The following is a 26,191-nucleotide window of genomic DNA, read 5'->3' on the forward strand; positions in this document are numbered from 1 at the left end:
AATCACTTCCTGTCCCCTGGCAGGTGACGGACCTAACCGCTCCCATGTGTGAAGTCCTATCGTTCGTCAACTGCGTACAGATAAGCAGTACCAAAACATGGGCGGTGTCGGTGCGTGTGAGCGACGGCGCAGACGGGACAGGCGTAGAGCGGGTCACCCGCACGCAAGGCAACGGAACGCTGAACATCGAACCATCCCCCAGCAATGGGAATGTGACGCTGGTGACCTACAATGCATCCTGCACGGACCCGGACATGGCGCTGGTGGCGGTGGACCGGGTGGGCAACACTGTCGCATGCGCCTTCAACGCCTTCCAGGCTTCAGGGGGCGTGGCACCTTTGGTCAGCCAGGTGCACCTCATATGTGCGCTTAACCTGGCGGTCGGCCTCCTGCACAGCCTGTTGTGAGCTTTTAGAAGCATCGCTATGACTTGTCTTCGTCTATGTGGTCTTCGGCAATCGTCTGCCCTTAGTGGTCAACACCAGTGTTGCAGCTTGCGTGACAAAACTGCCCTGTTTTTTAAAATATTGCTTTTGATTTGTTTATTATATTGCAACATGATGATTGAAGGTAAACTCTTGGAAAAGAACACTGTGATAAAAATGTTGAAAGAAGGCTGATATTTAATTAAAAAATGTTTTGCTACAAGTTGAACACGCTTGTCTATTTACACCTTGTTGTCATTTTGCTGACGCAGCAAAAACCAAAGGCTCCTTACCTTCTTACCTACTTCCACAAGACGTTTTTTTTTAATTCCGAGCTCGACATTCTTTTTGTCCTTTCTGTAGTCGGCTCAGCGCGTCCCTCACAACTTCAGTCTTTGTCACTCCTTCAAATAAAAACACTAAAAAGAGTTTCAGGTCCGTTATGTTCACACTGCAATGTCCATTAGGTTCCAGCGCAGTGCTACTCGGAGCGCTGGACTGCAGCTTTGCTAAGCGCTTCAGAACAGTCCACGAGGAGCGGATTTGGAGGAGGTTTCGGCGCTCAGGCAGTCCCGTTAGTATACTGTGAGAGTTTGTTCTCCAAGTCACAGATTCTCTTCTCCTGAGACAAAACTGTGGCCTTCAGGTTCTGGATCTCCTCCACCATCCTCTCAAGGAGCTGAGGCTGCACAGCGAAGAGGACACACAGAGACAAAAGAGACAGGAAAGAGACAGAGGGAAAGTAAGAGGAGAAGTCAAAGTCAAGGTGCTGACGGAGAAGAAAGAGAAACTGAATGTGAAATGCAGAAGCAAGGCGACATTGTGCAGCCGGACAATCTCTAGTCTACTGTGACATCTGTCGCTATGGCAACTGTGAGGCGTCATCACCATGTGCACATTGCCATTCGTGTGAGACACAGGACTGACCGGCAGGCTGGCGGCGTCACACGTGGACATGCTGCGTCGGGGGGCAGGCCTGGAGTCCAGCATGTTCTTCCGGGCCGCTTTGAGCTCTCGGCTCTTTGGCGGCACGTAGCCCTCCTTCATGGACATCAGGATGGGGTCTTCATCCCGGCCCTCCAGCCACTCCTCGGGCTCCATGGCGGGCTCGGGCCCGGCCGTGTCCGGGTACAGGTCGTCCTGGAAGAGGTCTGACTGCGAGAGCGAGGACCGAGAAGCGGGTTTTAAGGGGTGTTTTTGAAAGTGGGCAAAGGTAATGGAGGAACTTACTTTTCTGGGCACCGTCATAGTGATGGGCTCACACTTCTTGTCGTGCAGCTTGAACAACCTTCAGCAGACACACCAGTCATCATGTAATAATAATAATAACAGATTTTATTTGTATCGCACTTTCTATTCGAACAACAATCTCACAGATGTCAGCAGCCAATGAAAATGTCTCGCTTGTAATTTGTCGCCACAAAAGTCCTAACGATTGACATTGAATGCAGTTTTCCGATTTGTTACAGCTTCAGGGAGGCGAGGAGCACAAACACACGTACGCGTGCACTTGAGTAATGTGATTTCAGCTGTCCACCTCGGACAAAGGCTGGCGTGTCAAACCCAAATTGTCAGCACGTAAGACAGTCTTTAAAAAAAATTACCTATATTTGCCTATTATTTAAAGGGGCCCTATTATGCAAAACCAACTTTTCTTACTTGTTGCTTCTTGTGTAATTGATAGGGGTGCAACGGTACGTGTATTTGTATTGAACCGTTTCGGTACAGGGGTTTTAATTCGGTTTGGAGGTGTACCGAACGAGTTTCTAAGCTTAAGTCTTAACAAGCTGCTTTGCTTCTTCTGCCTCTGTCTCAGCACCCAGCATTGTCCCACCCACACAACCATCTGATTGGTTACATACAAAGCGGTAACAGCCAATCAGCAGTGCGTATTCAGAGCGCATGTAGTCAATGCTCCAGCGTCAAGCAGATAGGTGTTTAGCAGGTGAGCATAAGGCAGCGTACTCTCCCCAAATTATAATAAACACCTCCCAGTCAACTACTAGTAACATCACTATGAGCCCGTTGACGTTGTACAAATATAAACACCAGCTCAGCTCGCTCACAGTCCTGGCTTGAGATGAAGGCTACTTAGCTTTTAGCGTAACGTTAGCTCATTTTGCGGTGTGTGTGTGTGTGTTAGGGACAGCAAAGCCCTGTCTATCTGTTATTTCACTTGAACTCCATGGTGTTCAGGGATGAATAGTCTATCCTATTGCTATTGTACTATTTTTTCAGCTATAGTTACATTAATCATTAGAAATGTAGCAGCCTAGTTTTGAATGGCAGGGTCCCTGCTATCACATGTTGATAAAAATATAACATTTACATAATAAAAATCAACTACAGGCTTCCCAAATGCTGTAATAATTTAAGCATGATGAATGTGAGTGTGAATGTTGTCTGTCTATCTGTGTTGGCCCTGCGATGAGGTGGCGACTTGTCCAGGGTGTACTCCGCCTTCCGCCCGATTGTAGCTGAGATAGGCTCCAGCGCCCCCCGCCACCCCAAAGGGAATAAGCGGTAGGAAATGGATGGATGGAGTTGACTTGAAACTGTTTAATGTTGCACTTTATATATGTAGAAGAAAAGTTTTGTCATTTTAATTTAATCTGAGCAACAACTTGAGGCAGTTTAATGTTGATTAACATGGGCAGAATTATTATAGTGTTCCCAATGTTAAAAGGATAAAGCCATTGTTTACAAATTTGGTAAATAAATAACCAAAAAAATGTATATTTTGTTGTTTTCTTACTGTACCGAAAATGAACCGAACAGTGACCTCTAAACCGAGGTACGTACCGGACCGAAGTTTTTGTGTACCGTTACACCCCTAGTAACTGAGGAGCCCCATAAGTCCCGAAAATGTGAAATCAAACCATGGAGGCATTGCAGAAATTTTTATAAAACAATCTTGCCTTCTTCCAAACTAGCTCCAAATGAGCTGTTTGGAATTTAAGACTTTAGTGACGTATTTTGCCTTAGTTACGTCAGCCAATATCTCCATATATGGTAGAGGTTTACCATAAGAGCTTTGCGCGAGTGTGCCATTTTTTCCCAGTTGTAGTCCAAAGTTGTGGTCAATAAGCTCCTTCTTTTTCTCTGTCCTCTTGTAGTGGGGCAGACTGGCTTGTACATGCACACGCATGCTTACATCCTCCATTGTTTCCTACTTCCGCGAAACGACATGCTGGAAAATGTTTTCATTGGTTGCCAGCTGTCATGGCGGCAAGGGTGCCAGAGCTCACCTGGCGATCTCACACTTGCTGACGTCCACGCCCCTTTTGGGCATGAAGCCCATCCCCCTCTGCGGCTCTTTGCTGCTGAAAGTGTTGAGGTAGTGCACGTACGGCGGCTCCTCCGTGATCTCAAAGTAACGGATACTGCTGTCTCCCTGCACGCACACACGCATTAATGAGTAAAGACACGTGTAACCTCGCTGCATGTTGTCCACAAGGAGACGTCACCTTTCCACACAGGTACACCATGTTGGCATCGGGGTCGTAATAAGGTAATAAGACTCCGTTACTCGTGTCCAACTCCAACAGAGCAACCGGTTCCTCAAAATTAGTCTGTGGTGGACACAAAAAAATATGTCTTAGTGGGACTAGAAGTGTGTGTGTGTGTGTGCACAGAAGCTAACCGGGTCCCAGAGTCCAAGCTCTCTTTGGCTCATTCTGGTGAATCCAGTGGTGAAGATGTTCCCGTCTCGGGTGAAGATGGCTCTCATTGGTCGGATGCCATCGTGAGGAGCCAGGCGTTCCTGGCGGTCACAGAGCGCATGTGAGCAATATTTGTGACACGAGACCCTCGCTGACCCATGACCCTCCCGCCACTCACCGCCACCACTTCGGCCTTGCGCGGGTCGCAAACGCGCAGGCGGCGGTCCTTGCAGGTGGTGCAGAAGAGGCTTCCGTTGCGGTTCCAGCTGACGCTGTAGATGAGGTCGGGGTGGTCGTCCATGGACATGAGGGGCTCGCCCGTCCCCACGTTCCAGATGATGACCAGGTTGTCACTGGCTAGGAAGAACCGGGGGGTGGAACATAAAGAATGAACTCTGCATGAATTCCCCTTCATTGTGTGCGTACCTGCAGTGAGTAGGATGTTGCGCGTGGTCGGGTGCCAGCTGACGATGCCGACACGTTTGGAGTGACCCTCCAGAACCACCACAGGGTCTGCGATGGGGCGGATCAGTGAGTGATCAGGAATTTGCCACACCTGCAGAGGGAGCGACCATTAGTGCACGTGTGTTTGTGGGACCCATTAAAGTCACATTCTAATGTTAAAGGGGAACTGCACTTTTTGGGGGAATTTTGCCTATCATTCACAATCCTTATGTAAGACAAGAACACACGTTTTTCTTCTTTCATGCATTTTAACTCGTAAAATACGGCAAGTAAGAGGTAGCTAACAATGCCGCTCATGGTACACTGCAAAAAGTCAGTGTTCAAAAACAAGAAAAAATCATACAAAAATTAGGGGTATTTTATTTGAACTAAGCAAAATTATCTGCCACTTGAACAAGAAAATTTGGCTTGTCAAGACTTTCCAAAACAAGTCAAATTAGCTAACCTCAATGAACCCAAAAATACCTTAAAATAAGTATATTCTCACTATTAACAAGTGCACTTTTCTTGGTAGAAAAAAAAAAAGAGACCTTTTTGCTCAATATGTTGAAAAATATTCTTAAATGAAGTAAATGCTAGTGCCATTATCTTGACATAATGATATGCGCTCAGCATTACATTTCTTGAAACCAGCAAACTTATACTAAAAACTAATTTATTGTTCTTAATGGAAAGGCAACAAGGCAACCGCTTGTTACTCTCGGGGTTTCCTAGCCGCTCAGGCAAATCATATTGTCTAAAAATGCATTTTTCCATCGATAACATGACATCATCGCGCCAAGTGCGTGCTCTTTCAGCCAATTAGTGCACATATACACAACCCGGTCCCCGGCCAAAAAAAATGTTATTGTAATTTTGAGGAATTTATCTGAATGTGCATTGAACTATTTCTGTTCAAAATTGTTGGAAATGTCACATGTTAAATGTTTAAATATTAACTGTCAGTTTACTGTACTGTGCCAACTGTACTACTGTATGGGTATGTTTTCTCTTGTTTCATTGAAAATAAAACAGCAAAGTCCATTTGGCTGTCATCTGTTTTAATTATGAGACACAATTGTGTCAAAGTTTTTTTTTTCATGCTTGAAATAAGAAATTATTACTTTAAAAAAGCAGTTTTATACTTGTGAGTGTTGATGACACAGCTTTGCATCGGCTGATATTCTAGTTTCAAGCATGTTTTACTCAATATAGGTCATCAAATCTCAGCAACAAGCTGTAATATCTTACTGAGATCATTTAGGACCAAAGCACTTAAAACAAGTAAAACACTAACATAAAATCTGCTTAGTGAGAAGAATTATCTTATCAGACAGAAAATAAGCAAACATCACCCTTATTTGAGATATTTAATCTTACTTAGATTTCAGTTTTTGCAGTGTAGTACTCTATTGTGTCCATAAAGCTCTCTAAAAAACCTCAGAGAAACGCCAACAATACTCCATCCACATCTCCATCCATCCATTTTCTACTGCTTGTCCCCCTTGGGGTCGCGGGGGGCGCCGGAGCCTATCCCAGCTGCACCCGGGTGTCGCCACCTCATCACACACTGCAAAAACTGAAATGTAAGTAAGATTAAATATCTCAAATAAGGGTGATATTTGCTTATTTTCTGTCTGACAAGATAATTCTTCTCACTTAGCAGATTTTATGTTAGTGTTTTACTTGTTTTAAGGGTTTTGGTCCTGAATGATCTCAGTAAGATATTACAGCTTGTTGCTGAGATTTGATGACCTATTTTGAGTAAAACATGCTTGAAACTAGAATATAAAGTGTTGCATAGCTGTGTCATCAACACTCACAAGTATAAAACAACTTTTTTAAAGTAATAATTTCTTATTTCAAGCATGAAAAAAAAAATCATGACTTTGACACAATTGTGTCTCATAATTAAAACAGATGACAGCCAAATGGACTTTGCTGTTTTATTTTCAATGAAACAAGAGAAAATACGTACTCATATAGTAGTACACTTGTTATTAGTGGGAATATACTTATTTTAAGGTATTTTTGGGTTCATTGAGGTTAGCTAATTTTACTTGTTTTGGAAAGTCTTGACAAGCCAAATGTTCTTGTTCTATTGGCAGATAATTTTGCTTAGTTCAAATAAAATACCCCAAATTTTTGTATTTTTTTTTCTTGTTTTTGAACACTGACTTTTTGCAGTGCAGGGCCAACACAGACAGACAGACAACATTCACACTCACATTCCCACACTAGGGCCAGTTTAGTGTTGCCATCTCGTGACTTGAATATCACCCAAGTATTCGCACTATTGTTATTACAAGCGCAAAAGTTAGGGAAATATTTTTAGCGGCACAGAGAGTTAACGAGCTGCTGCTGCTGTATCGCCTCTGAGTTGGTGAAAGTTAATTCTAGAGTATAAATCATGCCTCTCACTTGGATAGTGGAAGGATGTGGACATAAACCGAGAAGTTGGTCAACTTTGACATGCAACTGAAACTAAGAGATGACGAGAAAGGCACGAAAAAAATGCTCGTTTGCTGCAACATTGTTTTTTTTTTAACTAGAGATGTCTGACAATGGCTTTTTTGCCGATATCCGATATTGTCCAACTCTTAATTACAGATTCCGATATCAACCGATACCGAAATATACAGTCGTGGAATTAACACATTATTATGCCTAATTTTGTTGTGATGCACCGCTGGATGCATTAAACAATGTAACAAGATTTTCCAAAATAAATCAACTCAAGTTATGGAAAAAAAATGCCAACATGGCACTGCCATATTTATTATTGAAGTCACAAAGTGCATTATTTTTTTTAACATGCCTCAAAACAGCAGCTTGGAATTTGGGACATGCTCTCCCTGAGAGGTGGGGGGGTGGGGGGGTGGGTGTTAGCGGTGGGGGGGGGGGTACTGGGGGGGGGGTAGCGGGGGGTGTATATTGTAGCGTACCGGAAGAGTTAGTGCTGCAAGGGGTTCTGGGTATTTGTTCTGTTGTGTTTATTTTGTGTTACGGTGCGGATGTTCTCCCGAAATGTGTTTGTCATTCTTGTTTGGTGTGGGTTCACAGTGTGGCGCATATTTGTAACAGTGTTAAAGTTGTTTATTCGGTCACCCTCAGTGTGACCTGTATGGCTGTTGAACAAGTATGCATTGTATTCACTTGTGTGTGTGAAAAGTCGTAGATATTATGTGATTGGGCCGGCACGCAAAGGCAGTGCCTTTAAGGTTTATTGGCGCTCTTTATTTCTCCCTACGTCCGTGTACCACTCCGTACAGCAGTGATTTAAAAAGTCATAAATTTTACTTTTTGAAACCGATACCGATAATTTCCGGTATTACATTTTAAAGCATTTATGGGCCGATAATATCGGCAGTCCGATATCATCGGACATCTCTATTTTTAACCCTTTGTGAGGATTGTGATTACTTCATCATCTAAACGGGAAGATATGAACATCTCGTCAGTCTGCATCCCAGTGACAGCAGACATTGTACAGCAAGTGATTGTTTTATTATGTTCATTGTTTATATTTCTTGTCTAGCCCTTTGAAACATTTGTGATTAAGGGCTATATAATCAAACGTTGATTGATTGATTGTTTCGCACTTAACAATACTGCTACATGTCGCTTAGAATTTCACTAAAGCTGGATCTGTTTAGCACACAGCTTCTAAAACTTGTATTTCATCCGCCTTGCGTTCAGGCTCAAAATATAAGGTTCTGAATCTTAACCTTGATGAAATCACCGGACCTCTACAAAGAGTAACAAACCCTGAAAAACCTCTCTAAGGATGTTTAACCTCTCAAACAAAACTTCTACCATTCACGGATGATGGAGGCAACGATACTCGTTGGGACCTTAAAGGCCTACTGAAAGCCACTACTACCGACCACGCAGTCTGATAGTTTATATATCAATGATGAAATCTTAACATTGCAACACATGCCAATATGGCCGGGTTAACTTATAAAGTGACATTTTAAAATTCCCGGGAAATATCCGGCTGAAACGTCGCGGTATGATGACATATGCGCGTGACGTAGTCAGTTAAACGGAAGTTATGGTACCCCGTAGAATCCTATACAAAAAGCTCTGTTTTCATTTCATAATTCCACAGTATTCTGGACATCTTTTGCAACTTGTTTAATGAACAATGAAGGCTGCAAAGAAGGCAGTTGTAGGTGGGATCGGTGTATTAGCAGCGGACTACAGCAACACAACCAGGAGGACTTTGTTGGAGAGCAGACGCGCTAGCCGGCAACCTCACCTTGACTTCCTACGTCTCTGGGCCGCCAAACGCATCGGGTGAAGTCCTTCGTCCTTCCGTCGATCGCTGGAACGCAGGTGAGCATGGGTGTTGATGAGCAGATGAGGGCTGGCTGGCGTAGGTGGAGAGCTAATGTTTTTATCATAGCTCTGTGAAGTCCGGTTGCTAAGTTAGCTTCAATGGCGTCGTTAGCACAGCATTGTTAACCTTCGCCAGGCTGGAAAGCATTAACCATGTATTTACATGTCCACGGTTTAATAGTATTGTTAATTTTCTATCTATCCTTCCAGTCAGGGGTTTATTTTTTTTGTTTGTATATATGCAGTTTAAGCACGATGCTATCACGTTAAGCTCGTAGCTAAAGCGTTTCGCCGATGTATTGTCGTGGAGATAAAAGGCACTGAATGTCCATTTCGCGTTCTCGACTCTCATTTTCAAGAGGATATAGTATCCCAGGTGGTTTAAAATACAAATCCGTGATCCACAATAGAAAAAGGAGAGAGTGTGGAATCCAATGAGCCAGCTTGTACCTAAGTTACGGTCAGAGCGAAAAAAAAAATGTATTTCACTGCATTCTAGTCCGTCACTCTAACGTTCCTCGTCCACGAATCTTTCATCCTCGCTCAAATTAATGGGGTAATGGTCCGAATAGCTCTAGCTGCGTTGAAAACAATAGGAAAATATGAGGGAGTGAACAACTGACAACGTCATGCTACTTCCGGTAGGGGCAAGTTTTTTTTTATATCCGAGACCAAAAGTTGCGAACTTTATCGACGTTGTTCTATACTAAATCCTTTCAGCAAAAATATGGCAATATCGCAAAATGATCAAGTATGACACATAGAATGGATCTGCTATTCCCGTTTAAATAAAAAAAAATCATTTCAGTAGGCCTTTAAAGGCAGCAGATATTTTTCTGTACTCTTTCCCAGATTTGCGCCTCGAGACAATCATGTCTCGGAGGCCTACAGACAATTCCTTCGACTTCATTCTTGGTATGTGCTCTGTAATGCAATGTCAAGTGTGGAACCTTATCTATAGACGACAGGTGTGTGCCTTTCCAAATCATGTCCAACCAACTACATTTACAACAGGTGGACTCCAATTAAGCTGTAGGAACATCTCAAGGATGATCGGTTGAAACAGGATGCCCCTGACTTCACTTTTGAGCTTCCACAGTGAAGGCTGTGAATACATACACTATATTGCTAAAAGTATTTGGCCACCTGCCTTGACTCACATATGAACTTGAAGTGCCATCCCATTCCTAACCCATAGAGTTCAATATGATGTCGGTCCACCTTTTGCAGCTATTACAGCTTCAACACTTCTGGGAACGCTGTCCACAAGGTTGCGGAGTGTGTTTATAGGAATTTTCGACCATTCTTCCAAAAACGCATTGGTGAGGTCACACACTGATGTCGGTCGAGAAGGCCTGGCTCTCAGTCTCCGTTCTAATTCATCCCAAAGGTGTTCTATCGGGTTCAGGTCAGGACTCTGTGCAGGCCAGTCAAGTTCATCCACATCAGACTCTGTCATCCATGTCCTTATGGACCTGGCTTTGTGCACTGGTGCACAGTCATGTTGGAAGAGGAAGGGGCCCTCTCCAAATTGTTCCCACAAGGTTGGAAGCATAAAATTGTCCAAAATGTTTTGGTATCCTGGAGCATTCAGAGTTCCTTTTACTGTAACTAAGGGGCCAAGCCCAACTCTTGAAAAAAATCCCACACCATAATTCCTCCTCCACCAAATTTCACACTCGTCACAATGCAGTCCGAAATGTACCGTTCTCCTGGCAACCTCCAAACCCAGACTCGTCCATCAGATTGCCAGATGGAAAAGCATGATTCATCATTCCAGAGAACGCGTCTCCACTGCTCTAGAGTCCAGTGGTGACATGCTTTACATCACTGCATCCCACGCTTTGCATTGGACTTGGTGATGTATGCCTTAAATCAATGGTTCTTAACCTTGTTGGAGGTACCGAACCCCACCAGTTTCATATGCGCATTCACCGAACCCTTCTTTTGTGGAAAATAAAATGTTGTTTTTTTTCAAATTCAAGACAAAGTTATATGTTTTTGGTAACACTTTAGAATGCGGAACATATTGTAAGTAACGAAGACTTAATTTAGAGTTATTTGGACACTAGGGAAACATATTCTAAGTAATAAAGACTTAATTTAGAGTTATTTGGTTAGGGTTAGGGTCAGGGTTAGAGGGTTAGGGTTATAATAAGGCCATGCCGAATAAGGCATTAATAAGTACTTAATAATGACTAGTTAAGAGCCAATATGTTACTAATTTGCATGTTAATAAGCAACTAATTAATGGTGAATATGTTCCCCGTACTAAAGTGTTACCATGTTTTTTTTTACTGGTGCACAAAATGAACCTTGCATGAACATCACCTTGTTCAAACAACACAACCAACACAGTGCATAAACTCACAACAAATTACACACCTGCAAATCAGTCAGCTGTTGCCGTATATATATATACATATATATCCATCAATTTTCTACCGCTTATTCCCTTTGAGGTCGCGGGGGGCGCTGGAGCCTATCTCAGTGTATATATATATATATATATATATATATATATATATATATATATATATATATATATATATATGCCGATAGGGAGAAGTTTGTATTTACACGACGAGTCGGGTGTGTTTTGACCTTCGCCGAACCCCTGAGGCCGCCTCACCGAACCCCTAGGGTTTGATCGAACCCAGGTTAAGAACCACTGCAGCTGCTCAACCATGGAAACCCATTCCATGTAGCTCTCTGTGTACTGTACGTGGGCTAATTGGAAGGTCACATGAAGTTTGGAGCTCTGTAGCAACTGAGTGTGCAGAAAGTCTCTTTGCACTATGCGCTTCAGCATCCGCTGACCCCTCTCTGTCAGTTTACGTGGCCTACCACTTCGTGGGTGAGTGGCTGTTGTTCCCAAACTCTTCCATTTTCTTATAATAAAGCCGACAGTTGACTTTGGAATATTTAGGAGCGAGGAAATTTCACAACTGGATTTGTTGCAGAGGTGGCATCTTATGACAGTTCCACGCTGGAAATCACTGAGCTCCTCCTGAGAGCGGTCCATTCTTTCACAAATGTTTGTAGAAACAGTGTCCATGATTAAGTGCTTGATTTTATACACCTGTGGCCAAGTGATTAGGACACCTGATTCTGATCATTTGGATGGGTGGCCAAATACTTTTGGCAAATATAGTGTATGTACATGTAATTTCTTAGTTTCCTATTTTTTACACATTTTATAAGTTCTAAAACCTTTCTTTCACATTCTCATTATAGGGTATTGTGTTTAGAATTTTGAGAAGAAAAATGAATGTATTCAATTTTGAAATAAGGCTGAAACATAACAAGGTGTGGAAAAACTGAAGCGATGTGAATTCGTACTGGATGCAATGTAGAAAACGTTGATGGAGGTTTTTGGATCTTTTTTTTTAGAGCACTTTACAATTTAGAATGCATAAAAAAACATGTTCTTGTCGCACAAAAGTATTGTGAATGAGAGGCAAAATTCCAAACCAAGTGCAATTCCCCTTTAAGGAGGCACATCTCAACATTTGCTTCACTCCTTGTAGCTGTCTCAATACTTATGTAAAACACACACACACACACACAAATATATAAACACACTGGAATGAAACACACAATGACCCACAGCTGCAAAGTAAGCAGCGTGATATCACACTTGTTCTTTCTGTAGCTGCCAAGCGTGGACAGCTGCAAAAAACACACACACACACACACACACACACACACACACACACACACACACACACACACACACACACACACACACACACACACAAATGGTTGCCATGTTTTTGTGGTAGGCACTTTGATCTTGTGTAACAAGTGGATGTCGCCACACACACGTCGCCGTAGCAACCATAAACAACAATTCAGGCACTGGAGCTCATTCGATGGAGTACCTAATGAAGTGGCCAGTGTGTGTGTGGTTACCATGGCGGTGCAGTCCTCTGAGCCGCTGGCCAGGATGTTGTCATCGTGGGGACACCAGTCAATGTCGAGGACAGGTCCAGAGTGTCCTATGACCAGAGGGTAGTTCTTGTCCACACGCCCCGTCTGCAGTACGACAGAACCTCATCAGAATGTTCCACAGATTCCTGGAAAGCGGCGCAAGGAGAGTCACAACCCCCCACCCCCACCCCCCACCCCCAACTGCATGGAGTTGCCATTCTGGGGGGAGTCTAACATGTCCCCCAAGAGACAACATGACCTCTCATAGCCCTTTTCACCGTTCTAATGAGTCACATGATGACTTGATGGGTATCGGCCGATCAGATTTGTTGTTACAACCTCCTTTGTGTGCATCACATACACACACACACACACACACACACACACACACACACACACACACACACACACACACACGGGGGAGTATTTATAGGCAAGAGACGAGGTGTTGAAAGGGGAGTTTTTCTGGTGGCCCATAAGACTGCAGTGGCAGTGGGAGGGGCTGAGGGGGCGTGGCTTGTATGTATTAATAGCCTGATGCTTAGTCACGCTCAGCCTTTGTGTGCATTTTAGTGTGTAGCGCGTGTCTTTTTTGCTCCGTCTCCGTGACGTCACAGTAGTGAAAAATGTTGGCTCCGCCCACTCTACTAAGCGAGAACAAGCTGCCCAACCGGAGTGGGCGCACCGACCTTGGAGAGGGGCAGCACCAGGAAGGCTCCGCCCCCGCTGGACTCCACGATGACGGCCAGGAACTTTGGGTTGATGGCGCAGAAGGAGCTGTCCCACGTCACCTTGGACACGCGGATGTCGTCGTAGCCCTGGTCGGCCTTGACGGCCTGGCCGAAGACGTGGCGGAACTTGCTCTGCCGCACGATGCTGCGACTCATGGCTGCGGAGGGGGGCGGAGACTGAGGAGCGTGGTGGAGGGGCGGAGACTGAGGAGGAAGTCATAAAATGTAGCTTGTGAATACAAACAGAGTAGAAAAGCCATAGATATATATTAGTGCTGTCAATTATTTATTATAAATCACATTAATCACACTTTTACAATTTTGTTTAATCACAGGTTATTGATTGCTTGCATAATTTAAATTAGTTTAAAAAAAAGACGCCAACATTTGGACAACAATGCAATTGTCTAATGTCATACAGGAAAAAATTTTCAATGTTTTACTTGAATGCATGTAATGTATTTGCTCAAAACATCTTTCCTGTCTGGGTATATTTTGGAGTGAAACGTACCAGTGAGTCTCCACTGACGCATGCATTGGCCTGATCACTGACCATATAACAACCAGTCTTCGGAAAATTACCTTTAAAAAAGTCATTAATTATAGTTACTCATTACTTTACCTAAAAAGTAATTAAATTACTAATTTAAAAAATGCTAATATTTGGCATATGCAGTTGAGAGACGTTTCATGAGAGTGTGTGTGCTTTTAGGACGGTACTTCTCGCCAAGTGACATGTGACGTCAAGGAGAGCGCACTCCGGGCAGGATTTTTAGCTCAGCTGTGTTTGTTAGCCTATCAGCGGCCGTTTGCCGGAAACTACTTTGGATCTTTTCTCTGAATGGCGTTTCCTCGGGTTAATAAAGAGGTTGAGTGTGCTTCGATGGCTGTCATATCTTCTTGTCCACAATTGGAGTGTGGTAGAATGATTGATTTGTTGTTCATTATTACCTCATAGTAGTAGTGTGCTATGTGATGTTTCCTCCTTCTGTTTGATATCAAGTTCATCTTGAAAAGTAGCGTGCTTCGTTGCATCAAACGTATCGGTAACGGCGTTGTAGCGTACATAAAAGTAATTCATCAAATTACTTGTTAGTGGTAAAAGCAATGTTATATCACACCGCCTTTCAGGTAACCATCCGCATTTAAAGAGGAAATGCACTTATTTACAATTCCTATGTGAGTCAAGAACAGATATTTTTCTTTTTTTTTATTGCATTATAACTCGTCAATAAACGCTAGCAAGAGTCAGCTAGCAATGCAAGTAATGGGGATTCCGCCTATAAAGCCCTCTTAAAAACCTCCAACAATCCTTATATAGCTGCTGTAAGTATATATGTAATGTAGTGACCAGCACATTCATAATGACGTGACATATTTTTGGGGGGCACATTGATATCACAAAGCGCATGCCAACGTTTGCCATTTCTTTTAACAACAACACTACTAATCATGGCAGATTCATGAAAGCCAACGACTACTTTGGGACAATTGATCATCCAGAACCTTATGTTTTTGAGCCTGAACCTAAGGAGGATGAGCGACAATTTTTAGACGCTGAATGATAAGCAGATCCAGTTCTCGCGAAACACTAAGCATCATGTAGCAATATTGCTAAGTGCTGAACAACAATCACTTTCTGTACAATGTCTGATGGGATGTTTATATCTTTCAGCACAAGACTTGTGTTCCCCGCTTGGATGACGAGTTTATCGTAATCCTCACTCCTCGCGTAAAACAAATGCTGGGAGCAAATGAGCGTCTTGTTGCATCTTCTATGTCTATGTCTCCGGGTCTGAGTTGAGTTTTAAAGTTGACCCACTTCTTGGTTTATGGCCTCAACCTTCTACTACACAAGTGTGACGCATGACTAGCACAAACGTTTACCAACTCAGGCTCAGTATGTCAATAACTGCAGTAGTTACCTCGATGATCAAGGCACAGAGTTAAAAGAAGTAGTTCCTCTGCATTAGCTCTTAGGATAACAATGTCACTAATACTTGGGTAATATTCAGGTCATGACATGTAAATGGAGTATCGTTGGCAGTTTTTGGATGTTTTTATAGGGCTTTTTAGGCTTTATAAATGACTCTAAGTAGCTACATATTTAGCCAACTAGTACTTTACACCTTAAGACAGGACAAAAACAAGAAAAAACATGTACAGATTGTGGATAATAGGCAAAATTCAGAAAACAAGTGCAGTTCCACTTTAAAGAAAAAGGAGCAGGTACGGTCTGAATAATTCATTTGCGTATATACATGATTAATCAGATCATTTTTCTGATTAATCACATGAGTTAACTTGTTATTTTTGACACATCATTGATCGGGTTGGTTTGTTGCCGAGTCAGCGTGTCCACCATATTGGATGTGGGCAGATCTGCCCTATAAACTCCCACATGGAAATAAATAGAACTTCGTAAAGCGCTTTTTTGTTGTTGATTGGAGGCTGAGTCCACCCTGGGAATCCACGGTTTTGTACGCAGCACTCCATAGTATTAGCCGCTGAGTCAGCCAATTGTGTCGGTAAAATGATGTCATCGTGGCCACATGCTATCAAAAGTACCACATTTTGCGGACCATAGGGCGCACCGGATTATAAGGCGCACTGCCGATGATCTGGTCTATTTTTGATCTTTTTTCATATATAAGGCACACCGGATTATAGGGCGTATTAAAGGAGTCATATTATTTTATTTTGTTTCAAAATGGAAAACACTTCCATGTGGTCTACATAACATGTAATGGTGGTTCTTTGGTAAAAATGTTGCATAGATGATGTTTTACAGATCATCTTCAAGCCGCTTTCTGACAGTCGCTGCCGGATGCGCCGTTTTGTGGGCTGTCTTATTTACGTGGCTCACCTTCGGCAGCGTCTTCTCCCCGTCATCTTTGTTGTAGCGGTGTAGCGTGCAAGGACGGGGGTGGACGAAGTGTCAAAAGATGGAGCTAACTGTTTTAATGACATTCTGACTTTACTTAAATCAATAACGGAGCAGCATCTCCTCATCCGGAAAAACCGTCCGACCGGAACCCTCTAATAACTAAAGTTCCTTGGGTGAATAATGTAAGCTCACTACACCGGTATGTTTTAGCGCTTTCATGGCGAGTTCATTGACAGACACAAGTAAGAACTTCACTCTACTTTATATTAGAAATGGCAACAGCGGAGGATGAATGTCCCATAACAAGAAGATAGAGAAAAAGAAGAAGCTCATCGACTACGGTGTCAGCACGGACTACAAATTTTTCAGGATTTATGCAGATCCCAAATACAGATCAGCAGGTACCGGAAGGTAAGAAAAGTTGCTTTTGCATAATATTGCGAAACAAAACGCCAGATAATATATGTCTTACCTTATACACACACCATGATAATGCTCTTATGTTTAATGCAGTGACAATCCATCAAGCGGTGCGGCTTCAAAGCTTACCAAAGTCGTACCAAAACATTTTGATTTGATTTTTGAGCGCCGCGTGTAATGTTCTATATTTTCAATGGAACATATAACATGTTGGTGTTTACTGCAGTCAAATTGCCATCATATTGCGGTCTACATGTATCTCTTATGTTTGACTGCCATCTACTGGTCCCACTTATTACACCATGTACCAAATAAAATTATTATTCCGTACATTAGGGAAAAAAAGGACTTTAAGTGCGCCTTATAGTCCGGAAAGTACGGTATGTTTCAGTCTCACAGTGTCAGTCATAGTGGATGCTATCTTGCTTCAAAGAAACTTAATGGGTTATTATATTACCTCCAATTTTCCTGAGTGGATTAATATTGGCCCGTAGATTAATAGATCGCTAGGTGGACTCAGGTTCACTTCAAACTGACACGGCGTGTGTGACTTTGATGAACGTTTGAGGAGGAAATGGTGTTGTTATACAAACTTTTGTATAACAATTACTCTCACTATTATGTTAGATCCACTACGGACTGGACTCTCACAATATTATGCTAGATCCACTCAGCGTCCATTGTATCCCTGGGGGGGTCCCCACATCTGTTTCTCATTGTCCCATTGGGTTGAGTTTTTCCTTGCCCTGATGTGGGATCTGAACCGAGGATGTCGTTGTGGCTAAGGCAGCCCTTTGAGAGACTCGTGATTTAGGGCTATATAAATAAACATTGATTGATTGATTTGTGTGGTGTTGCTCCCTTATTTGTCAATATTCAAAGCTTATTTTAATGAGTGGCAGTGGCAGCTGAACCGAATGTGACGGCGTGTCGCAATAACGTCGGTCAGCTGGAACGAAAAATTCCGATTAGCATAATCGTTAGTCCAGAATCTTCACGGCCCTCATGGACCGACCTACCGTATTTTTCGGACTATAAGTCGCAGTTTTTTTTCATAGTTTGGCCGGGGGTGCGACTTATACTCAGGAGCGACTTATGTGTGAAATTATTAACACATTACCGTAAAATATCAAATAATATTACTAAGCTAATTCACGTAAGAGACTAGACGTATAAGATTTCATGGGATTTAGCGATTAGGAGTGACAGATTGTTTGGTAAACGTATAGCATTTTCTATATGTTATAGTTATTTGAATGACTCTTACCATAATATGTTACGTTAACATACCAGGCACGTTCTCAGTTGGTTATTTATGGGTCATATAACGTACACTTATTCAGCTTGTTGTTCACTATTCTTTATTTATTTTAAATTGCCTTTCAAATGTCTATTCTTGATGTTGGCTTTTATCAAATAAATTTCCCCAAAAAATGCGACTTATACTCCAGTGCGACTTATATATGTTTTTTTTTCCTTCTTTGTTATGCATTTTCGGCCGGTGCGACTTATACTCCGGAGCGACTTATAGTCCGAAAAATACGGTAATTAAAGAATTGGCACCAAAAAACACCGGTACTCTGTATACATCCCTGTGGAAGGTAATCTCACGGGATTGCAGTGTAAACCGGTTGGTAAAATTCCCCGTTCGCTCCTGCCACGTCCAATATGACGGCAACGTAAATATGTCCATGAGACAATCCGTTTTATTAATAGGACTGATGTAGACAAGATGGTGGACAGATCTCTTTAGCGGTGCTAACAGCTGCTCTGCTTATCAACTAAATCTTTTTAAGCTACCACCATGTCTGTCCACTCCGTCCTGCCTGCCCTGTGTTTGCCACATGCCTTCCGCTGCCTGTCCAGCAGACAGTATGCGTATTTGTCTTTACAGCATATTACTGGCAGCTCCTTTTGTCCTGTGTCCAATATGTCTCCTGTGTCTGCATAATAATGTCTCCAATATATGTCCTACTTGTCCCATATTGTGTGTTGTTTCCGGTCTCTGTCCATATTTCTTTTTTTTTTTCCATTTATTTATTTCAGGCAATGACAAAGAAGTACAAGTTGACAAAACATAATAATATAAATTAATATAGTGCATTATTGTCCAGTTTTGCCTGAAAGGGAGTGGGAAGAAGATAATTTATTTAATCCCACCCCCAGTTCTCCATTCAGTGATTATTCACTTGAGTTTCACTCTTACTTTGTTCAAGGATTATAATACAGTTGTTGTATCATAGTGGCATTACCACAGGTAACAATAATTATTACACTGTAACAATAATTTGTATCAACAATGTAGGAATAATGAATATACCAACATTGGTAATAGACATCATAGCAATAATGGTAAGGAAACATTGAGCACATGTTACCACTTTGAGACAAATTAAAGACCCTCATCTCTATATTTGAACCAGACCCCGTGTTTGTATAATAGTTTAAATTGATTAATAGTTTGGCATTGCTTGTGTTGTAAGTCCAGTTTGTTCCATAGTTTTACTCCGCATACAGACACACAAAAACGTTTACGAGTGGTTTGAGCTCTCGGCAATAAGAAATATCCAAAGCCTCTCAAGTTATGAGCCTGCACTAGTCTTATAAAAAAATGTTGTAGATTAGGTGGCAAATATTTGTTAAATGCTTTATATAAGATAATTAATGTATTATATTTAACAAGGTCATCAAATTTGAGCAACTTTGATTGCATAAACAGATTATGAGTATGTTCTAAATCAGTGGTTCTCAAATGGGGGTACGCGTACCCCTGGGGGTACTTGAAGGTATGCCAAGGGGTACGTGAGATTTTTTTTAAATGTCTGTCAAAAAGAACTGTGAAAAGAAATGCAACAATGCAATATTCAGTGTTGACAGCTAGATTTTTTGTGGACATGTTCCATAAATATTGATGTTAAAGATTTCTTTTTTTGGGAAGAAATGTTTCGAATTAAGTTCATGAATCCAGATGGATCTCTACTACAATCCCCAAAGAGGGCACTTTAAGTTGATGATTACTTCTATGCGTAGAAATCTTTATTTATAATTGAATCACTTGTTTATTTTTTAACAAGTTTTTAGCTATTTTTATATCTTTTTTTCCAAATAGTTCAAGAAAGACCACAACAAATTAGCAATATTTTGCACTGTTATACAATTTAATGAATCAGAAACTGATGACATAGTGCTGTATTTTACTTCTTTATCTCTTTTTTTCCCAACCAAAAATGCTTTGCTCTGATTAGGGGGTACTTGAATTTAAAAAATGTTCACAGGGGGTACATCACTGAAAAAAGGTTGAGAACCACTGTTCTAAATAACCAACGTTGTGAATGATCCGCACTGCTCTTTTCTGTAATATGATCAGAGGATGAATTGTGTTTTGGTAAGTATTCCCCCATACTTCAACACAGCATGTAAGGTATATTCACACGGTGAATGTCCTGCTTCCTTTTTGCCTGAATTTACTCCCATCTGTCCTCTCGTTTTGCACCGCAGATATTCCAAATCAGTGCCCGTTATCAGCTGAGATATTAATAGACAATTGTCCGAGCTCACACTGATAACACAATGTGAGCCACACCGTCTTACGTGGACGAGAAAATGATCCTAAAGACAAGATATACGTTCTTTTAGTCCTCACTGGGTAGCGCTGAAATAATAAATCAAAGTGCTTTTTGAGGACCTCTGTCAAGAGACAAAACAATCCCACAATAACATGCATACACAATAAGGACACTAATTATAGAATAGAATAGAAAGTACTGTATTGATCCCTGGGGGAAATTCAGCACCACAGTTCACTCACAATAGACAATAATAATTATAAATAATATAATATAATATATAAATAATATAAATATATTCTACATATAGTCTTATGTCAATCCTGACTAGATGGAACATTTAAAGGAGAATTTATTGACGTAAGGATGGCTTCAAATTAAGACAAAGAAACATAGCATGACGGTGCAACAGTATTATGTTTAAAAATAATTGTGTTTCACGTTAATTAGGTTGCTCCGCCCCCTACTCGTGTGAGCGCTAAGTACCTTCCTAATTTAGACATGGCCGCGCACGACCACGCCCCCTAGCGGAGACTCCGCCCCCCCGGCGCTCCTAAATAGTGCGCCGTGGTGCGTTTGAGTTCACCGGTAATGCGAGTGCTAGTGTACTTTGAAAAATGTTTGACAATGTTGTTAAAATAATGACTCGTATTCACGGTAATGGCTTTAGAAAGGCGCCTTAAAAAAATAAAATGTTTAAGTTTGAGAGCCAACATAGACACACACACAGAGGGATAAAAGCTTACCTCAGGTTGTGGGGAGACTCCTCTTCCGTGGCTGGACCAGAGTGTCGGTTCGGCTTCTTGTCGTGGTTCCCCCGGTGCGGACCAGTTAGTTTATAGGGCGACTGTGCTCTCACCTCCACTCTGAAAGACAGGACCAGGGGGCAGAGCCAGGCACGGAGGAGCGTGGTGGGGGTCCATGGGTGGGGACGGGACGACGACGACGACGACATCGTCTATTTTAAGGGCCTTGGGGGTGGGGGGTCGGCGACGGCGGCGGCCTCGTGGTGGAAAGTTCTAGAATGTTATTAAAAAAAAGAGTTTTTATTTCATTTTACGGATTTTGGGAACATATTTAAGGAATTGGGAAGAATAAAAATGGTTATATAGATGAGTTTTTAATTTAATTTTACGGATATTGGGAACATAATTAAAGAATTAGGAAGAATACAAAATGTGCCAGTTAAAAAACATAACGTCAGTCCACGCTCTTACGAACGTCTTCACCCGTTTTCCCCCTTAAAAAGACACAATATAGCAAAACATAAATCAAGTTTCTTGTTTTTTTTACTCACTTAAACGTCAAACAGGAGTGTCAGACCTCCGTATGTCGGTGAAAATACATGCTAGTGATGCTAACATGTAGCCCCCTTGCAATAGTGCGCCTTTTCCAACTCCCCAGTAAGGAAAGTTGCTATTGGCTGTCGTAAAAAGTAGCTGATGACGTCATTTCCTCATTTGCTTAATTGAGTCTAACGGACGCCGGAGGAGAGAGGAATAAAGCAGGTTCAAAAGTGCCCCACTCATAATAAATGGTAAATGGGTTATACTTGTATAGCGCTTTTCTACCTTCAAGGTACTCAAAGCACTTTGACACTATTTCCACATTCACCCATTCACACACACATTCACACACTGATGGCGGGAGCTGCCATGCAAGGCCCTGACCACGACCCATCAGGAGCAAGGGTGACGTGTCTTGCTCAAGGACACAACGAACGTGACGAGGATGGTAGAAGGCGGGGATCGAACCAGGAACCCTCAGGTTGCTGGCACGGCCACTCTCCCAACCGCGCCACGCCGTCCCCGTGCTAAATAATAAGCCATCTAATTTTTTTTTTTTTTTTTTTACTTTCAACACTTCTAAGTCTCTCGATAAAGCTTAAAGGCCTACTGAAAGCCACTACTACCGACCACGCAGTCTGATAGTTTATACATCAATGATGAAATCCTAACATTGCAACACATGCCAATACGGCCGGGTTAGATTAGTAAAGTGCAATTTTAAATTTCCCGCGAAATATCCTGCTGAAAACGTCTCGGTATGATGACGTTTGCGCGTGACGTCACGGATTGTAGCGGACATTTTGGGACAGCATTGTGGCCAGCTATTAAGTCGTCTGTTTTCATCGCAAAATTCCACAGTATTCCGGCCATCTGTGTTGGTGAACAATGGAGACAGCAAAGAAGAAAGCTGTAGGTGGGAAGCGGTGTATTAGCGGCCGGCTGCAGCAACACAAACACAGCCGGTGTTTCATTGTTTACATTCCCGAACGATGACAGTCAAGATTTACCATTGGCCTGTGGAGAACTGGGACAACATAGACTCTTACCAGGAGGACTTTGAGTTGGACATGCATGCTTGTGGAGAACTGGGACACAACAGAGACTCTTACCAGGAGGACTTTGAGTTGGACATGCATGCTTGTGGAGAACTGGGACAACATAGACTCTTACCAGGAGGACTTTGAGTTGGACATGCATGCTTGTGGAGAACTGGGACACAACAGAGACTCTTACCAGGAGGACTTTGAGTTGGATACGCGCTACCGTGAGTACGCAGCTGCGGCTTCCAAACATTTGATCGCTTGCCCGTCCGTGCGTGCCGCTATGTGCATGTCACGTATGTAACTTAGAGGAAATATATGTGCTGTATGAACTTTGGGGAGGTGAACGGTACTTTGGGCTGTGGGATTGAGTGTGTTGTGCGGGTGTTTGATTTGTATTGGCGGGTTATATGGACGGGAGGGGGGAGGTGTTTGTTATGCGGATTAATTTGTGGCATATTAAATACAAGCCTGGTTGTGTTGTGGCTAATAGAGTATATATATGTCTTGTGTTTATTTACTGTTGTAGTCATTCCCAGCTGAATATCAGGTCCCACCCGCCTCTCACAGCATCTTCCCTATCTGAATCGCTTCCACTGCCCTCTAGTCCTTCACTCTCACTTTCCTCATCCACAAATCTTTCATCCTCGCTCAAATTAATGGGGAAATCGTCGCTTTCTCTGTCCGAATCGCTCTCGCTGCTGGTGGCCATGATTGTGAACAATGTGCAGATGTGACGAGCTCCACAACCTGTGACGTCACGCTACTTCCGGTACAGGCAAGGTTTTTTTTTTATCAGCGACCAAAAGTTGCGAACTTTATCGTCGATGTTCTCTACTAAATCCTTTCAGCAAAAATATGGCAATATCGCGAAATGATCAAGTGCGACACATAGAATGGATCTGCTATCCCCGTTTAAATAAGAAAACCTAATTTCAGTAGGCCTTTAAGATCTATCCAACAATAAAGAGTTTTTATTATATTTTTCATGTTTTTGTTTGTTTTATGCCCTTTTTTTTTTTCAAAACCCAGTTTTTCTGGCAAAGACACAAAATATGCAATCTGTTCTACCAAAGAATGGATTATTGGATGTGAAGTAACTGGAGCCTTAAATAGGTCAATATATCATAACAGTGATTTTCTTCTTTTAGAAAACATTATTTATAGCAAGACAGTTACAAAAAAATAACAAACAAAAAAAGTCCCACTAAAAATTTTGAGGCATGGAAAAGGGCTCCACTTATGAAAGTGTTAAAAACAAGTCATACCATTTTTCTTTTACTTTCCACGCTTTTAAGTCTTCAGATCTATCCGTCAATTATGAATTTTTATTATTTTTTTGTTTGTTTTATCCCTTTTTTTCCCAAAAAATATTTTTGGGGGATACGGCGAATACATAAAACATGCAATCCTTTCCCCCCAAAATATTTCAAAGTGAAATTTTTAATGTGAAGTATTTGGAGGCTTAATGAGTCATTAATTCATAACACTGATTTTAATTCATTATTTCTTTTTTGTAGAATTTAAAGGCAATTTATGATTAGAACTGTAAATTAAATTATATTACTATTATTAAATCATAATAAATTATTCTGTTGATTCTTAGTTTAGTTGTATTTTCTTGGTTTTACATTGTTAAATGTTAAGAGGACGGCTGTCACATTGTTTAACGTGGCCCGCGATAGCCTTGAAATATAAAGCGTCAAAGAATTTTACATTTTCTTACTATGTGTATTCGCTCTTTCCTTTTTGACAGAAACAAATGTGTTAAATGCATTTGCATATCTTTTCAACTTTAATGTTATGTAATAGTGCAACAAATATATTATCATGCATTCTAAACTTTTTTGCACCATGACTAGGGAAGGTTGTTTACATTGGGTCATACAAACAAATGCTGCGCATGGTCCCATTCAGAGCATAATAAAATATAATTCTCACATTATTAACCGTATCCACTCGGCATCCATTGCACCGGCCGCCCAGGGGCAGGGGTCCCCACATCGGCGGTCCTCTCCAAGGTTTCTCATTACGCCCATTGGGTTGAGTTTTTTCTTGCCCTAATGTGGGATCTGAGCTGAGGATGTCGTCGTGGCTTGTGCAGCCCTTTGAGACGCTTGTGATTAAGGGCTATATAAATAAACTTTGATTGACATGCACCTGGGGATAGGTTGATTGGCAACACTACATTGGCCCTAGTGTGTGAATGTTGTCTATCTGTGTTGGCCCTGCTATGAGGGTGTACCCTGCCTTCCGCCCGAATGCAGCCGAGATAGGCTCCAGCACCCCCCGCGACTCCGAACGGGACAAGCGGTAGAAAATGGATGGATGAAGGATGATTGATTGACCAGGAAAAACCCATAACTTCCACTGAATGGCGAGAAAATAGCATCAAAAAATGTTATCGTCAGAAAAATTGTATGTAAATTAACAAAAAACTTTCCATTCTGAGTTTCCGGTAAACAGATGAGAGCTGTATTTGTTGCACCAAGCAAAGGCTTGGAAAATTCCATTGTGTACGATGGGAGGAGACGGGAGGGGGGTTATCTATTGTCATCGAAGACCAGCCCAGGCTGAAGCCAGGACCAGCCCAAGCCCGAGGCATCTTTTTCTTTTGTGTTAATGTGACCGAAAACAATGACTGTTTACATACTCCCCATTCCTTTGGAAGCGGATGTTGTTGTGTAAACAGGGAGTGTCCAAATAAAAAGAGGTGGCGTACAATCTTTCGCCAGAGCGTGCTAAGACACTGTAAGAGGTTACAGGTCGACGGCGTCTCTCCTCAATTGAGCAAAATTGAGTCCAAATTTAATTCTGGCTCTGTTTGATTCTTTGCTTCTTGTCTTGTTTAATAGATGTCATCAGTGTTTGAACCTGACAGTTATTTTAAAAATGAACGCAATCTCCCTGCGGGCAAGTTTGCCTTATTAAAAAGTCATGACGTCGGCGGGCTGAAATCGGCCCGCGGGCAGTAGTTTGGAGACCCCTGGCACTAGATTGTTGCGAAGTATGCGCTCTTCATCTTCTTTAGCTAATGTGTCTAGCAACACAGCACACACGGTGGCGCCTCCTGCTGGAGCATGTTAAACACTACTATCATTATTGGCCTGTTTAAAGGCCTACTGAAAGCCACTACTAGCGACCACGCAGTCTGATAGTTTATATATCAATGATGAAATCTTAACATTGCAACACATGCCAATACGGTCGGGTTAACTTATAAAGTGACATTTTAAATTTCCCGGCAAACTTCCGGCTGAAAACGTTTCGATATGACGACGTTTGCGCGTGACGTCAACGGTTGAAGCGGAAGGTATCGGCCTCATTGAATCCAATACAAAAAGCTCTGTTTTCATCTCATAATTCCACAGTATTCTGGACATCTGTGTTGGTGAATCTTTTGCAATTTGTTTAATGAACAATGGAGACTGCAAAGAAGAAAGCTGTAGG

At 42.0% G+C, this 26,191-nt stretch overlaps 2 protein-coding genes across 3 annotated transcripts in view; one reads left to right on the top strand and one right to left on the bottom strand.

The window, feature by feature from the left end:
- Positions 1-846, top strand: part of LOC133651145 (von Willebrand factor A domain-containing protein 7-like) — a 33,332-nt gene extending 32,486 nt beyond the window's left edge. The window contains exon 16 of the mRNA XM_062049117.1: positions 24-846. Within this exon, the coding sequence (XP_061905101.1) occupies positions 24-407 (384 nt within the window). The 3' untranslated portion in view covers positions 408-846. The remainder of the gene's footprint in view (positions 1-23) is intronic.
- On the bottom strand, positions 528-21,838 carry coro6 (coronin 6). Of its 2 annotated transcripts, XM_062049120.1 has the most exons (12): positions 21,710-21,838; positions 21,159-21,431; positions 13,498-13,743; positions 12,791-12,913; positions 4,514-4,643; positions 4,266-4,444; positions 4,069-4,188; positions 3,893-3,997; positions 3,674-3,819; positions 1,656-1,713; positions 1,353-1,580; positions 528-1,110 (listed from the first exon to the last, which is right to left on the bottom strand). In XM_062049120.1, exons 3-12 carry the CDS (start codon positions 13,693-13,695, stop codon positions 988-990), a joined length of 1,410 nt encoding a protein of 469 aa, XP_061905104.1. In that variant the 5' UTR covers positions 13,696-13,743; positions 21,159-21,431; positions 21,710-21,838; the 3' UTR covers positions 528-987. The 2 variants fall into 2 exon arrangements, with proteins under 2 accessions (XP_061905104.1, XP_061905102.1); XM_062049118.1 differs by having other exon boundaries at positions 528-1,580.
- Positions 21,839-26,191: the final 4,353 nt, after the last annotated feature.

The sequence above is a fragment of the Entelurus aequoreus genome, linkage group LG05 (genome assembly GCF_033978785.1).
Source record: "Entelurus aequoreus isolate RoL-2023_Sb linkage group LG05, RoL_Eaeq_v1.1, whole genome shotgun sequence".
In the NCBI taxonomy this organism is placed as follows: domain Eukaryota; kingdom Metazoa; phylum Chordata; class Actinopteri; order Syngnathiformes; family Syngnathidae; genus Entelurus; species Entelurus aequoreus.